Below are 15588 nucleotides of genomic sequence, written 5' to 3' on the forward strand. Positions count from 1 at the left end.
TTAGATTTTTGTACTTCCGGAGAATAATGGCATTGTAATTCAACTTACCAAAGATAAAACTGTTGACCTTCGTGATCCAAGAGTTGTTGTCGTTTTAAAAACTCATGCTGAATTTTGTCCAGTCAAAATGTTACAATATTATGTACAGCTCTGTGATAGCAAAGGTTTTAATTTAAATTTGAGCTATGCTTTTGGTCCATTAGATTCACATCAGAAATTGAGCAGTAAACCGTTGTCTTCGTCGGCAGCGAATGCTAGATTAAAATTGTACCTTACTAATATAAATTTGTGGGAGGTAGAAACCCCTCATAGCACCCGAAGTGGTTGTGCATTGACATTGGCATGGTTAGGCATAAATAAAGATGCAATAAAACTTCATGTAGGTTGGAAATCAGATTCAATGTTGCGTCAATATACATTAGGTAACGAGATGTGCAGCAAGTTTACATCTGCAGAGGCTATAGGCACAAAAAATAATTCTTCTTTACAATCGATTTTTGAACGTTTCAAGGATTTTTCAAAATTCAAGAATAGAACTGATTAAATTTTATGATAAAATGAAGCTTATTATTAAACATAAGATTTGAATCAGCAAATTGATGAGATGAAAAAGAGTTTAAGTGTAGACACAGTAGCTCAAGCGTAACGTGAAGTAAACGAGGACTCCACTAGAGCGGGAAAGATACATGTTTATAGTCTGCTATTGAAACTCATGCATTTAGATGAGATGGGGAGCAGATAGGATCACAATAACATAGAGTTATTTTCCTTGGTATTGCAACTTTTTTTTGCAATAAATCGCAACCCAGAATTGGCCATCTTGTTACATCCTTATTATGTTCCGCTGCGGAGTCAAAACTATACGAAAAAGAACAGAAAAGTTACATGAAAATATCAATCAAGACAATGAATAAACATCAAAGATTGAAGGAAATAATGTTATGGGAAATGCTTCAAATTCTATAGATCAGTTCCCACCTATGTTCCAAATGATGCAACATTTTATGCCTCGTTTTCCCAACTCAGCACCACCAAGTTCATACTATAACCAAAACAGAAGAGGGGGTGGTACCTCAAGAATCAGGCCTGGTCTCAATTATAGTGGGTGTCATTTTTGTGGCGATTTGTCTCATTTTAGAGTTGACTGTCCACGTAAATAGTGACGACTTATTTTGTAGATTTCATCTGGATCAACGACTGTAAAACCCAATGAATGGGAATATATGCATACTTTTCAACCATGGACAGTAGAGAATGGGTGTTTTCCTCCAAGACTAGTAACTGAAGATAATAAAGTTGTCGATTATTTACCGAACTTTTATCATAATTCAACTCCGTTGGTTGTAAATATGATTCTCCATGATCCCTTTGCTGTTTATGATCCAAAATACTTTGTGGCAGGAAATTTACATAGTCATGTTAAGCAGTGGCGTTCTATAAATGCTGATCCTAAAAGGGAGCAATTGAAATGGCTTGAGAAAAGGGTTAACATCCATGATTTTATGCAACCTTACAAAGGAGAATTTTGGGGAATTTTGGGGAATGCAAATTCCCACCCGCAAGGCAATTAAAAAATGCTCGCAATTCTGAAAATTTTGTGGATTTTATAAATTATGAATTCTTTGAACGTATTAAATCTGGTGCCGTTACTTACCTTGGAAAAGTTCATCCACCCCATATAGTTTCTCTTACCACCATTTAACAATCAAAGCCAAGACGATGTATAAACAGTCATCAAAGGTACCAGGATTATAATTTAGTACGCCAGACGCGCGTTTCGTCTACATAAGACTCATCAGTGACGCTCATATCAAAATATTTATAAAGCCAAACAAGTACAAAGTTGAAGAACATTGAGGATACAAAATTCCAAAAATTTGTGCCAAATATAGATATAAACCTTATGTATTTGAACTGTTTTATGAGAGACACACCTTTTAAATTAGATACATTAGTGGATGTTCCTAAGATGGTTAAGAAAGATAGTTTTGACGACAAGTCCGGTTACGACAACGTATTGGTCTCAGAAGATGCAAAAACACTTTTAGGTTTTCAGTGGGGGGAGGAGGGTGGTCATTATTTTCAATCTAACACCTTGGCTTTTGGGTGGAAAAATTCTGCTTTCGCGTATACAACATTAAATTTCACTGCTATATCGTTATTAAGACAGTTATCTGTTTCCTCTCTATTAAACATTGATGACCGTCTCATCGGGGAGTTCAACGATCCATTATTCAAAGAATTAGATAACCCCATGACTCGGGCTAATATTTCAATACATTTAGCGGTCAGTTTATTCCCTCACTTAGGCTATTTTTTTTTAACATAAGTAAATCGGTGCTCACGCCAGTACAATGCATTACTTTTCTTGGAATGACGATTGACTCAAAAAGACAATCGTTTTTTGTCAACCAAAAAAGAAAATTAAAATTAAAAAAAATCTTAGAATTGAAATCTTACAGAGTCAGAGGGTTCCAGTTACCACAATACAGAAGTTTACAGGTTTATGGATATCTATGTTTCTTGCAGGTGCAAAATTGTATACATCCGCTTCTAACCAAGCTATATCTAACAAAATTCAAAATTTCTCCAATGTCTTAATAGACGATGAAATTAAGGCGGAAATCATGAATGGGAATTTTTAGATACATAGGATAAACTATTTTTATTGGTATCAGGCCGACATTTCATTTTAGAAATATCAACTGATTCGTCAGGTTACAAATGGGGTGCTACAATGTCTGGAAAAGATATGAAAGAAGGAATAATTTCAGATTATTGGGATCAGAACTCTTTGAAACTTCCAATTATGTTAAAAGAAGCATTAGCTTTTAAAAAAAATAGTTTGATAAGCATTCAACATCTCAATCGGTGTAAAAGAATAATTGCTCATGTTGACAATTAGGCTGTTGTTTATGCTTTGGAAAATCAACAGTCAAAAAATTTTGATCTCATCAAAATACTGAAAGAAATTTTTCAGGTTGCATTTATGAATAACTGTTCTTTAGTATATATAAATACTGCGGAAATCCTGCAGATGTTCATTCAAGGTCACTGTCAAAGTCGGACACAACTTTTAGTAAAAGTGCATGGTTGTATATAGTATATCAACGGCCCACATGATGTAGATATGTTTGCCTTGTACCACAATGACTACATGTGAGAGAAAACCAGTATACCATTTTACTCCGTATCCATCTCCATGTACAGCAGGTGTTGATACGTTTAGTCAAATATATGATTCGAGAACAAAAATATTATGCTTTCCCCCTTACTGTGTGTTGCCTTCGGTGATCACGTTTATTGTAAATGAGTATATAAATTGTACAGTTGTTTTTCCTAAATTTGACCCTATTCCTAATTGGTATACGCTTGTTATGAGATATACAGTCTCTGTCAGTGTTGTAGGTTTTCAAGGAGACAAAAGAACGTTAGTGTTTCCCTCCAGAAAAGGGTTTTTGAAAGACAAAAGAGGCTTACTGTTTGATTAACTAGCTGCAAAGTTTATTTTCTCGTACATTAGTGTTAAAATGTCAAGAGTTATTAAGATAAAAAAGACAAAAGATTTTACGCCAATCCTTTTCATTGGGGATTCCATGATTCGTTTTTTGTCAAATTGTATTTTAGACACTGCTATTGTTTCAAGAGGAAGGGCAACACTTTGTGTGACGTTTTAGATATGCTAAAAGTTGAACTTAAAAGAAGAAAAGACAAATCAAATAAGCCGTTGAAGAGCATTAAATACCCACAATTCTTAGGAGAAAAAAAAACAGTTGCGCAAACTTTGACCTCTATCCTTTATGACTAAAGAAGGCAAATCATTCGTGCTTCTAATAATTGCAAATGTTATATTCAATAGATTTCATATAAAAGTAAGAGTTTTTGAAAAAAGAGTCGAACTTGAACATAAAAAAAATGTTTGAGAAATATTAAATCATACCTTTTGACAAAAACCTACTCTGGTCCTTGAACTGTCCTTATATGGCACAATTGTTAAGGTTTCGAAAGAAAAAAAATGTGTACATATATAAATGGTATTATTTGTATGTTTATCAAGTTAATATGTGAGAGAAGTACCCATTTCTTACATAAAGGCCAGCTGTAAAAGTTTGACTGTAAAGATGCAATCCTGGTAATGTATCTATTGAATATCTCATACGAATGCCACATTTCACCTGAAAAAAAATAGAACCGGTTACCCTGTAGTGAATCATTGCGTTTAGACATATGCAAACATTAGCATTATCGTGCAAATTCGTTAAACAATACCATGCAATGCTTTTAACGTTGGTGAAATTTATTATATAAAAAAAAGATAACGTTTCAATGAATGTCATATATTAATTTATCATTTTTAAGCAATTACCTCCATGTTCATCTTAAAGTCATTTATCCAATCTGTATCTCTCAGGACCGTAGAATTGATATTTGAAAACGGTATATTCAAATGGCTCATAACATGAACTCCATTTATGTACCAGAGAACATCATAAACGTAGCTGCCTTCTGAAGCTTCAGTAAAATTACATCGGAATACCGGTAATAAGCTAGGATAATACTGGTTACCATGCATGGGTATAGAATAGTTCTGTCCTACTATTAACACAGCGGCAACATTTACTGGTACAATCTCTTTTGGGACGTTTGCTATTAAAGTAGATGGTAGTAGTATTTCAAATTAAAATGTAACATACACAAATTGTTTCAAAATATAATCTATTTTTAATAATGAACTCGTAAAAAATTATCAAAGACAAGAATAAGGATGAAGTTGATTAAATAAAAAAAATATGAAGTATCACTTCATACATTACAGGCCGCCGAAGCAATATAAACAAGGCTACACATTCGTATCGTTAATAATCTAAATATAAGTTAAAGTTCAAAACAAAAATAAATAGTTTGGAATTAATAGTGATATAGATATTTTTTTTTTGAATAAAGGCCATCGAAAAAAGTTGATAATGGGACTATTCAGGCCATTGTTTGATTTATTTATCTAAATAGAATAAAAAATAAATAGTTTTGGAATTAAAAGTGATATAGGTATTTTTTTGGAAAAAAAGGCCATTGAAAAAAGTTGATAATGGGACTATTCAGCCCAGGGTTTGATTTAATCATCTAAATAGAAACAAAAATAAATAGTTTTGGAATTAATAGTGATATTGGTATTTTTTTGGAAAATAAGGCCATCGAAAAAAGTTGATAATGGGACTATTAAGGCCATGGTTTGATTTCTTTATTTAAATAGAATTAAAAATGAATAGTTTTGGAATTAAAAGTGATATAGGTATTTTTTGGGAAAAATGGGCCATCGAAAAAAGTTGATAATGGGACTATATAGGCCATGGGTTGATTTATTCATTTAAATAGAATCTTAAAAATCGAAAAATATAAAAGGAACTTTCGTTGAGTATCTTTTTATATAATTTGACACCTTTGCTTAATATCAATCTAATCAATTAAACAGTGGTCTAAAAATATCATATATTTCAGGTCCGATTTTAGTCACTATGGCTATTTCAGTTTCTGTCCAATATGTTCTCCCATTTACTTGTATTGTAGTCCTGTAATGTACTGGTGTCATTTAAGTGTCATATGAGGCGAGACGCGCGTCTGGTGTGCTTAATTATAATCCCGGTACCTTTGATAACAATTAACATTGTCATAAAAGCGGGAGGTTTGGCTAGCCACAAAACCAGGTTCAATCCACCATTTTATCCCCTTAAAATGTCCTGTACAAAGTCAGGAAACAGGCATTTGTTATATTATAGTTCATTTCTGTGTGTGTTACATTTTAATATAGTGTTGCTGTTGTGTCGTAGTTACAAACCCGGATTTGTTTTTATAAATTATATAAATTTCGAAGAGCGGTATACTACTGTTGATTTAATGCATAACAGTGTGGTCGACAGTAAAACGTTTGTAGGTTGTAACTTGTTTGTCAACGGCTATGATTTTATGCTCACCCAGTCTGTCAGAGGCCTTCCAGTGGGGATTGAAATATTCACTTGTTACACATTCCGATACATAAAATGAAACTTTCTCTTTACAAAGCTTGAAAGGAATTTGTTTTAAATATTTATTATAATCATCACATACAACCGTGTCATTTATAGGAATAATAATGTTCAGAGATGATATTATTTAATAATAATAAAAAATAGGTTTATCCATTGTAAAAAAACCTATTAAGTTGATGGGGTTAATTCACAAAATATCTCATTGATTAAGAGCACAACTACTTCTACGGTGTGATCATTTAAGAATGGCCTACTATTTATTCAATGCGTATACATGTGGGTTTTGTTTGTGAAGAGTTCTGGATAATTAAAAAATCATTTGATTTCTTTGTTTAATACCATTAAACGATTCATTCTTTCAGACATTTGTCACTTTGCCTTATCTTCAAGTCCAAAACAATTTCTCACGTTTCTTACAAAACTTATATTCTTGTGATGTATTCTTTTGTTGAAAAAAAAATGTATAGATATAGATAGATATAGGAAGATGTGGTATGAGTGCCAATGAGACAACTCTCCTCCCAAGTAATAATTCATAAAAGTAAACCATTATAGGTCAAGGTACGACCTGCAACACGGAGCCTTGGCTCACACCGAACAGCAAGTTATAGAGGGCCCCAAAACTACTAGTGTAAAACCATTCAAACGGGAAAACTAGCGAGAAACGAAAAACACATATGAACTACATAAACAGACGACATCATGCATTGTAACTTTTAAAGCCAATTAAGTAAAAAAAATAATCTGAAAGAACGTGCGATATCATATTCGGAAAATTGATGGTCAAACCATAACAAAAAATCAAGTAAAGAATTTCAAGTATTCAACCTTTATAGCTTGCTGTTCGGTGTGAGCCAAGACTCCGTGTTGAAGGCCATTTTTATTTATTTTCAAATTACAAAGGTTATTCCTGATTAGTATTTTGAATTATTTTATTTAGGCGTTTAGAACCTTTGGTGACCTCACAGTTTAAATTTCTATGATAAGTACGTCGTGAGCAGTGGGCATTATAGACGAACGTTCACCTAATTTTCCCCAGTTAATGAATGGCCATAGCTACACTGTTATGAATTTCATTCTATGTCATAGGGAAAACATGTGAGCGGAACGTATACAAAATAAATTCAGGTGAGATACTGAACAATGAAAAATATATAAATCATTACACAAATCAAATTCGTGCTGAAATTGAAATACAGGGAAAATATATGACGGATATTTAATAAAATTTGGACAATTATTATACCAGAGATACTTTTTCAGCACTAAATATACACAGTTTTGAAAAAATGGATGTTATTATCAAGGATTCATATCATCCAACATTTAAAAAAAAATGAGAATGGAAATGGAGAATTGCGAATGGAAATGGGAAATGTGTCTAAGAGACAAAAACCTGACAAAAGAGCAGAGAACAGCCGAAAGCCACCAATGGGTCTTCAGTACAGCAAGAAATCCCGCACCCGGAGGCGTGCCTCACCCGACCTCTACACAATAATGTGTACTAGTTCAGTGATAAGTAGTCATACTTAAAGCCTTGGTCACACCTTACCGGATAGCACGACCGGACGACTAACGGATGAAAATAAAAGTTATCCGTTGACAAAATTGTTATCCGTTGAGAGTCCATTGATGTACTGAACGAATAAAACAGACGTGTAACGGATACATAACGGACACACACCGGACAGAACGGATGTCGAACGTACATCCAACGGGCGAGTACCGCATAAAACGGACACCTAACGGAAGCGTACCGGATAAAACGGATGAACTATATTTGCTGAAAAATCAAAGGCGACAATAATAATACATGTAAATCGCATAAATATTCAAAATGTTTCTGTGTAAAAGAGGGACGAACGATACCAAAGGGACAGTCAACTGGTTTTGGTTTGTTCTTCAAAATTCCGCCAAAGGGCAGTGTCTGGCCTGAATAAGAACTGCTTGATTGTGAAGACGTGTCTATACTCTAAGATCGATTATGAATAATTATAATTCATGAACCTTAAGAAATCTGACATACCAATAATTGGCATTTAAGACGCGAAATTTTGAATTGGCATTTATACAGATTGTTTCAGATCGTTCATCATCCATTTTATCCGTACTACGTCCGGAAGAAGTCCGTTGGTGAATTTATCTTCCAGACCTCCAAGGGATGTATAACGGACACGTAACGGATACAAAACGGAAACGAAACGGACGAGTACCGTACAAAACGGACGCCTAACGGACGTTTATCGGACATTTTATTTTAAAGTTTTGAACATGCTCAAAATTTTCCACCGGACAGAACGGACATCGATGGATAAAACGTACGCTTAACGGACATGCAACGGATATGGACGGACGTCTAACGGATAAGAACGGACGTCTAACAGACATGAACGGATTGAAAAAAAAAGAGTTATCTGTTAGGCGTCACTTCGAGCTATCCGGTAAGGTGTGACCGAGGCTTAACTCCGAAATATATAAATCTACTTAAATTATAAATCATACAAGTTTGATCAAGTTTCACGAAAGTCAGAGGTTCCTAACTCAGGACAGGCGTTAAAATGTGATGGGGTTAAACATGTTTTTTGAGATTGTACCCCCTCCCCCTATTCTTCTAGCCAATATAATAAACAAACACACAGCAACACGCGTTCATTTTTATAACCGCTTTTTATGTATTTCAAGATTTTAATATTCCCTGTAACATAGCTTCTGAATTTATTTATTAATCTATTGTTCTTAGCTTTAAAATTTGTACATTTAAGCGGTTCTTACGATAACGAATCAAAATGGCGCTTCAGAAGCACGCAAATTACACTTTCATTTATACTCACTTGAAAACAGAAAAGCATAAAGTAAACAACACTTACATGTGCATCCTGGGTAATATCCAGTATCAGATGACATTCCATTAGGACACATAACTGACCCGTTACCTAATTAATAGAATGTTTAGAAATATATGATTAAAAAATTCCAAGTTTCCAAATATCATATTAGTTTTATATAATTGATATATTTGAATATTTAGTTATTTCTTATGTTCAATCACAAATAGAATTATGAATATATTTTTTGAAAACGATATGATAATCCAGAGATTGCTTTTTCTGGCAGAATTTAATTGAAAGTGGTCTACTTCTTACAATTTGGTAAAGGATATTCTGAAACCGATATTATCATAAGCTAAGTTGCAGTTGCGATAGTAACTTTTAACACTATTCCAGATTGCGTGTTACCACTAAAAAAGTCAAATGACATGCGTGTTTCTTTTAACGGAAAATACTTTACGTCCAAGCTTGAGTTCTTAATCTTGCGTTTGTTGCAGGAGTGTTTTTGTCAATTTAGTCTTGGTTTAAACTGACTAGTGTATTTCCTTTATCCTGATGTGTTTTCATTCAAAACTTACACATTTGTATCTTCAAAAAATGTTTCGAAAATGGCGTTCATCAGTTGATGATTTTTTGTTTAGAATCATAGGTTTGCAGATACAATCGTGGTGTGTACCTCAAAACCATAAGAGAAAGTAAAGCAATAGTAGTCACAACTCGCTAAAGCTCTAATAATTTATCAAGACCATCTGGGCCAATCGGTTTACTCAGTCTTTAATTGTTTGGTCGTGTTTTGTCTTTTATTTATGCCATATTGTTTTTGTTCTTAATCTGATGTTCAGTAGATGTCATTTGTTGGTGTGGTTCATAAATGTTTCTCGTTTGTATATTGATTAATTATATTGAAGATGCGAGCGTTAGAATATACGGTTTTTCCCGTTTAAAGGGTTTGACACTATTCAAGTTTGGGGCCCTTTATAGCTTGCTGTTCAGTCTGAGCCATGGCTCCGTGTTGAAGGCCGTACTTTGACATATGATGGTTTAGTTATATAAATTGTGTCTTGGATGGACAGTCGTCTCATTGACACTCATACCACATCGTCGTATATCTATTCATTGAACTATGTTTTGGGTTGCAAAGTTGGGTGTTGTCAATTGTTCAAGACATGAACAGTCAGGTTCATCTCTAATCATTGAAAGTTTTTGTTGTGGTTATTTGGATTTAAACATCATACTAACAAATTTTGATCAAAGGTTTTCTTTGGGTATACTTTAATATTTCGTATAACCTTCTTCATACGTTATCCAACACATTATGATATGCCATTGTGTGTTTGAATATTACATTTTAAATAAAAAATCAAAGGCATTTTAATGCAGTAACGAATTGGAAAGCTAATATTTGTAGTTGTATAATGAATAAAAAAAGAAACAATACTACAGAACCTTTAATAGTTATACTAACACCTCTCCTCATACTTATATTTACAACTTGTACATACCAAAACAAAACGACGAATTGACCGTTGTACTTTGAAGATAATAGATATAAAAGGTTCCACAATTTTTAATCTGTATATCAATTTTTTGTTCACATATGTCATTTTCCGTCTGAATACAAGCCTCTCTAGTCAGATTCCCATCATCATAACTTGGCATTTGTCCTAAAAAGAACGATTATCCAAAATACTGAATCAATTGTAGAAAACCAATTGTTCTCATTTCCAAAATATTTTACATGCAATAAAATGTCACTTCCTTAAACAAAAGATTTGTGTCTTGATATCAAGGTTGGCAAAAAAGGGGTCAATAATACTAGTATTGACCATGCCAGCGGTAATTACCGGGAAATACCGGGAAATACTGGCAAATACCGGCAAATACCGACAAATACTGGACGATTGAAATTTTGGATGTACATTACTATTAAAACCACTCTACCTGGTCAATTACTGTTAGTACTGAAATAATGAAAGTGTTAAAATTCATTTTAAATGTTCTTATTTCAATTTTTTGTTTGTAAATTCTTAATAAAGAGTGATTTACAATGACTTTTTTGTACAAAAGATATAAAAAGTTTTGTCCCTGCCAAGGGAACTCATCAGTTGACTTTGACTTAGAATATAGCATTGCAATCATTACATTTTGCAATGGTTTTGTTGTTGTCTTCTTATACTGTATAAAAGTTCCAAATAGGATCTTTAGGTTTCAGTTTGGAGTTTAAAGTTTAGGTGGTTATACAATGTGTATGTAAACATTGATTATAATATAAGTAAAGGTAAAATTTACACCACATTATATAGTTTTTGGTTTACACCATTAATTACAGAAGCAATAAGAGAAAAGGTCCTTCATACCATCTATTTCCTGTAGGAAGATGATTATTGTCTTACATTTAAAAATAGTCAGGAAAAATTTTATTGTTTAAGGGCATCTTCAAATATCTCTTTTATTACTTTCAATCCAGATTTTGTCATCATTTATTGGGGGCTGTTGTTTCAGTAATTTAATATTAGGCACCTAGTAATGCCAGGTGAAAGCTATATAGGTAATATGACACCTGTAACTTCATTTACTTGTATTTACCTGTAAAAATTATGCATTTCCAATAAAAAATAATATCTGGATTAATAAATATTGAAATAATTAATATGTCTTTATTATTTATATATCTAAAGTATGCAAGAAAATAGTTTATAAGGACTAAATTTGGAGATATAAGAGTTTAAGGTGGTACCCAACACTTTCACTAAAATTAATTAGGCTCGTTTAATTTTCATGAAACTTTGACAAACTTTGACAAAGTATTTACATTGACCCTTTGACAAAAATATACAAAATTCAAAATATTTGAACCAACCAATTTATCAGAAAAAATCTGTAATTGGGTCATTTATAGTAAAGGTTGTAAATTGTAATGTTGTTATGTATGAATGAAAGTTACATGTACTTTAAACCGTAACTGGTAAACCTATAGTGTATTGTTTTTATTAATGAATGAAAGTTACATGCGTTTTATTGAGAATGAACAATGAATATAACAAACATTAACATTAATTATATGGTTTAGGTCAGGCAGACCGAACAGAGAGAATTCTCTCTCTTTTTGTATTGTATTGTATATTTGATATGTTTTTCTGTATTTTGTTTCTACTTAGTTATATAATGTTCAACTACGTTAAGTGTATCACATATGAAATTAATAAGACTGTAAAGCCAAAACTAGATAATGGCTAATTATTGTATCAATTTAACTTCTCTTAATGTAAATGGCTTTGGAAACGATTTTAAACGCAAATCCATGTTTCTTTGGTTAAAAAAATTTCAAAGCGACATCATTTTCTTGCAAGAAACACACAGTACTGAATCGTATGAAACTATATGGAAAAAGGAATGGGGTGGAGATATTTATTTTTCGCACGGGGAAACGAACTCTAAAGGTGTTGCTATTTTGTTTAACAGCTCAACAGATTATATATTAAAGGAAAAAATTGCAGATGAAAACGGAAGGTATCTCATTCTAACTGTTGAAATTGATAACACAGATTTTGTTTTTGTGAATTATTATGCACCGACCAAAAACTTTGAAAATGACCAAATTGAATATATTGAAAAATTAAAAATTTTATTAAATGAAAAGTTAGAACAAAATCTCGTTTTGGGTGGAGATTTTAATACGATACTAAATCCATCTTTAGACATCATTTTCTTGCAAGAAACACACAGTACTGAATCGTATGAAACTATATGGAAAAAGGAATGGGGTGGAGATATTTATTTTTCGCACGGGGAAACGAACTCTAAAGGTGTTGCTATTTTGTTTAACAGCTCAACAGATTATATATTAAAGGAAAAAATTGCAGATGAAAACGGAAGGTATCTCATTCTAACTGTTGAAATTGATAACACAGATTTTGTTTTTGTGAATTATTATGCACCGACCAAAAACTTTGAAAATGACCAAATTGAATATATTGAAAAATTAAAAATTTTATTAAATGAAAAGTTAGAACAAAATCTCGTTTTGGGTGGAGATTTTAATACGATACTAAATCCATCTTTAGACAAAATGGGTGGTTCAAAATATAACACACCTGTCAAATATACGAGTAAATTAGAAGATTTTATAGAAGAGTTTGACTTATGTGATATTTGGAGGACAAAAAATGTTGACTCTAGATTATATACTTGGCGTCAAAGAACCCCGCTTATACAATGTCGTTTAGATTTTTGGTTGATATCGAATTTTTTGTCAAGCAGTGTTACAAAAACATCCATTGTTCCGTCTATAAAATCTGATCATAGTCTTATCAAGTTGACACTGTCAGGCGAAAACTTTAGTGAGAGAGGTCCCGGTTTCTGGAAATTCAACTCGGGTTTATTGACAGACAAAGATTATGTGGATATAGTCAAAAATACTTTATCAGAATGTGATGATAAATATCAAAATTTAGAAAATAAAAATTTAAAATGGGATACCATTAAAAGTGAAATAAGGGGCGCAACCGTCAAATATTCCAAATATAAAAACATGAAATTGCGGGAAAGAGAGTCCAGTTTAAAAAAACGACAAGACGAAATTCAGAAAAATCTCTCTCGTACATATTTAGATAAAGATATAAATACACTTTTAATTGAATTAGATATTGTTAAAGAAGATTTAGAGCAAATAGTAAATAATCAAACAAGAGGGGCTATTATACGATCACATGCCGAGCACTGCGAAGGCAATGAAAGAAATTCAAAATATTTCTTATCATTAGAAAAACGTAATTATAAAAATAAATGTATTAACAAATTAGTTGTAAACGACATTGAAATATTGTCACAAGAAAAAATTCTAAACGAAGAGAGAAATTTCTACGAAAATCTGTACTCATCAAAAGAAGACCCTGATAAATATTCAGGTGATTCTAACTTTTTTGATTTAAATTTTATTCCAAAGCTAACTGATCTGGAAAAGGATATATGCGATGCAGATATTTCAGAATCTGAGTGCGTTAAAGTTTTAAAAACATTTAAAAATAATAAAAGCCCTGGTACAGATGGGCTTACCGCTGAGTTTTACAAATTTTTCTGGATTGATGTAAAAAAATATGTTTTGGAAAGCTATGAATATTCCTTCGAGACCGGAACCCTCTCAATAGACCAAAGACGGGGTATTTTGACTCTTATTCCAAAGAAAGATAAAGATAGAACACTCTTGTCGAACTGGCGACCTCTTTCTCTCTTAAATTTTGATTACAAATTATTAGCCAAAGTTATTGCGGAAAGAATGAAATTATTTCTTCCGAAACTTATAGATCCGGATCAGACAGGATATGTGGCTGGTAGATATATTGGTGAAAATCTACGACTAATTGCTGATATTATATTGTTTACTACTTTAAAAAATTATCCAGGGCTTATATTACTAGTCGATTTCGAAAAGGCGTTTGATACGCTAGAATGGAAATTTATTCAAAAAGCATTGGCTTGTTTTAATTTTGGTAGCAAGTTCCGGAAATTGGTCTTAACTTTATACTCAAATATATCTAGTCTTGTCGTTAATAATGGATTTAGTTCTAGTCCGTTCAAAATTGAGAGAGGTGTTCGACAAGGGTGTCCTTTGTCTCCTTTTTTATTTATTTTGGCCGTTGAACTGCTGGCAATAAATATTCGTAAGAACAACCATATATCAGGTATAAAAATTGGGGATACTGAAATAAAAATTTCACAGTTGGCTGATGATACCACTTGTTTTTTGAAAGATGTATTTTCTGCGCAAATTTTATTAGATTCCTTTAATGATTTTGAGAAGTGTTCAGGGTTAAAAGTCAATTTTTCGAAAACCGAAGCAACATGGATTGGAAGAAATAAATTTAACAAAGAAGGTTCCCTTCCTATTAAATGGACAGATGGTTTTAAAACCTTAGGTTTAAAATTTAACGCTTTTGATGAAATGGTTTGTTCTAACTTAGATACATGCATAGAAAAAATGGAATCAATTATTAAAATGTGGAGGATCAGAAACCTTTCCTTGATCGGTAAAATCGTAATTCTTAAATCACTTGCAATATCGAAGCTTATTTATGTCATTTCATCTACACATGTACCAAGATCTTATGTAATTAAAATACAAAGGGACATTAATAACTTTTTATGGAATGATAGTACTCCGAAAGTTAAATCGGAAGTTATTCAAAAGTCTCCTAGCGAGGGGGGACTGAAAGCACCAAATTTTGAAGTACAGCTGTTATCCTTTCGTATCATGTGGGTAAAACGATTTTTGTCAGAACATGACTCTAAATGGAAACATGTTTCCAAAGCATTCTTCTCCCTTTTTGATTTAGAGGACTTATTTATGAGCAGATGTGAATTTGAGTTTTTAAATTTAAAAGCACCTCTTTTTTATATAGAAGTGCTATCTGCTTGGAAACGTTTCAAGGGTATTTTCATCCCGTTAAATGCATTTCATGTTAGAAAAGAATTTATTTGGTTCAATCCGTTTATCAAGGTTAACAGAACGAGTATTTTTTACAGATCTTGGTACACGAAAGGCATAAGGTTCATTAATGATATTGTAGATGATAAAGGCGAATTTTTGTCTCATGACGCTATTAACAAAAAATATAATTTGAATGTTACTTTTGTAGACATTCTTTCTATTAAACTTGCTATACCACGTGACTGGAAATATTTGTTATTACAACAACACATGTCACCTAAGAGCAACTCTTTTGGATTCGTTTTTGAGC

At 32.4% G+C, this 15588-nt stretch overlaps 1 protein-coding gene across 1 annotated transcript in view; it reads right to left on the minus strand.

Annotated features, from left to right (window-relative positions):
- The window catches only part of LOC139522914 (von Willebrand factor D and EGF domain-containing protein-like), a 102680-nt gene that overhangs the window by 65411 nt on the left and 21681 nt on the right, over positions 1–15588 (minus strand). Inside the window, exons 7-10 of the mRNA XM_071316549.1 lie at positions 10354–10515; positions 8891–8956; positions 4367–4647; positions 4089–4175 (exon numbers count right to left, since the gene is read on the minus strand). Of these exons, the coding sequence (XP_071172650.1) occupies positions 4089–4175; positions 4367–4647; positions 8891–8956; positions 10354–10515 (596 nt within the window). The remainder of the gene's footprint in view (positions 1–4088; positions 4176–4366; positions 4648–8890; positions 8957–10353; positions 10516–15588) is intronic.

The sequence above is a fragment of the Mytilus edulis genome, chromosome 1 (genome assembly GCF_963676685.1).
Source record: "Mytilus edulis chromosome 1, xbMytEdul2.2, whole genome shotgun sequence".
NCBI classification, from domain to species: Eukaryota; Metazoa; Mollusca; class Bivalvia; order Mytilida; family Mytilidae; genus Mytilus; species Mytilus edulis.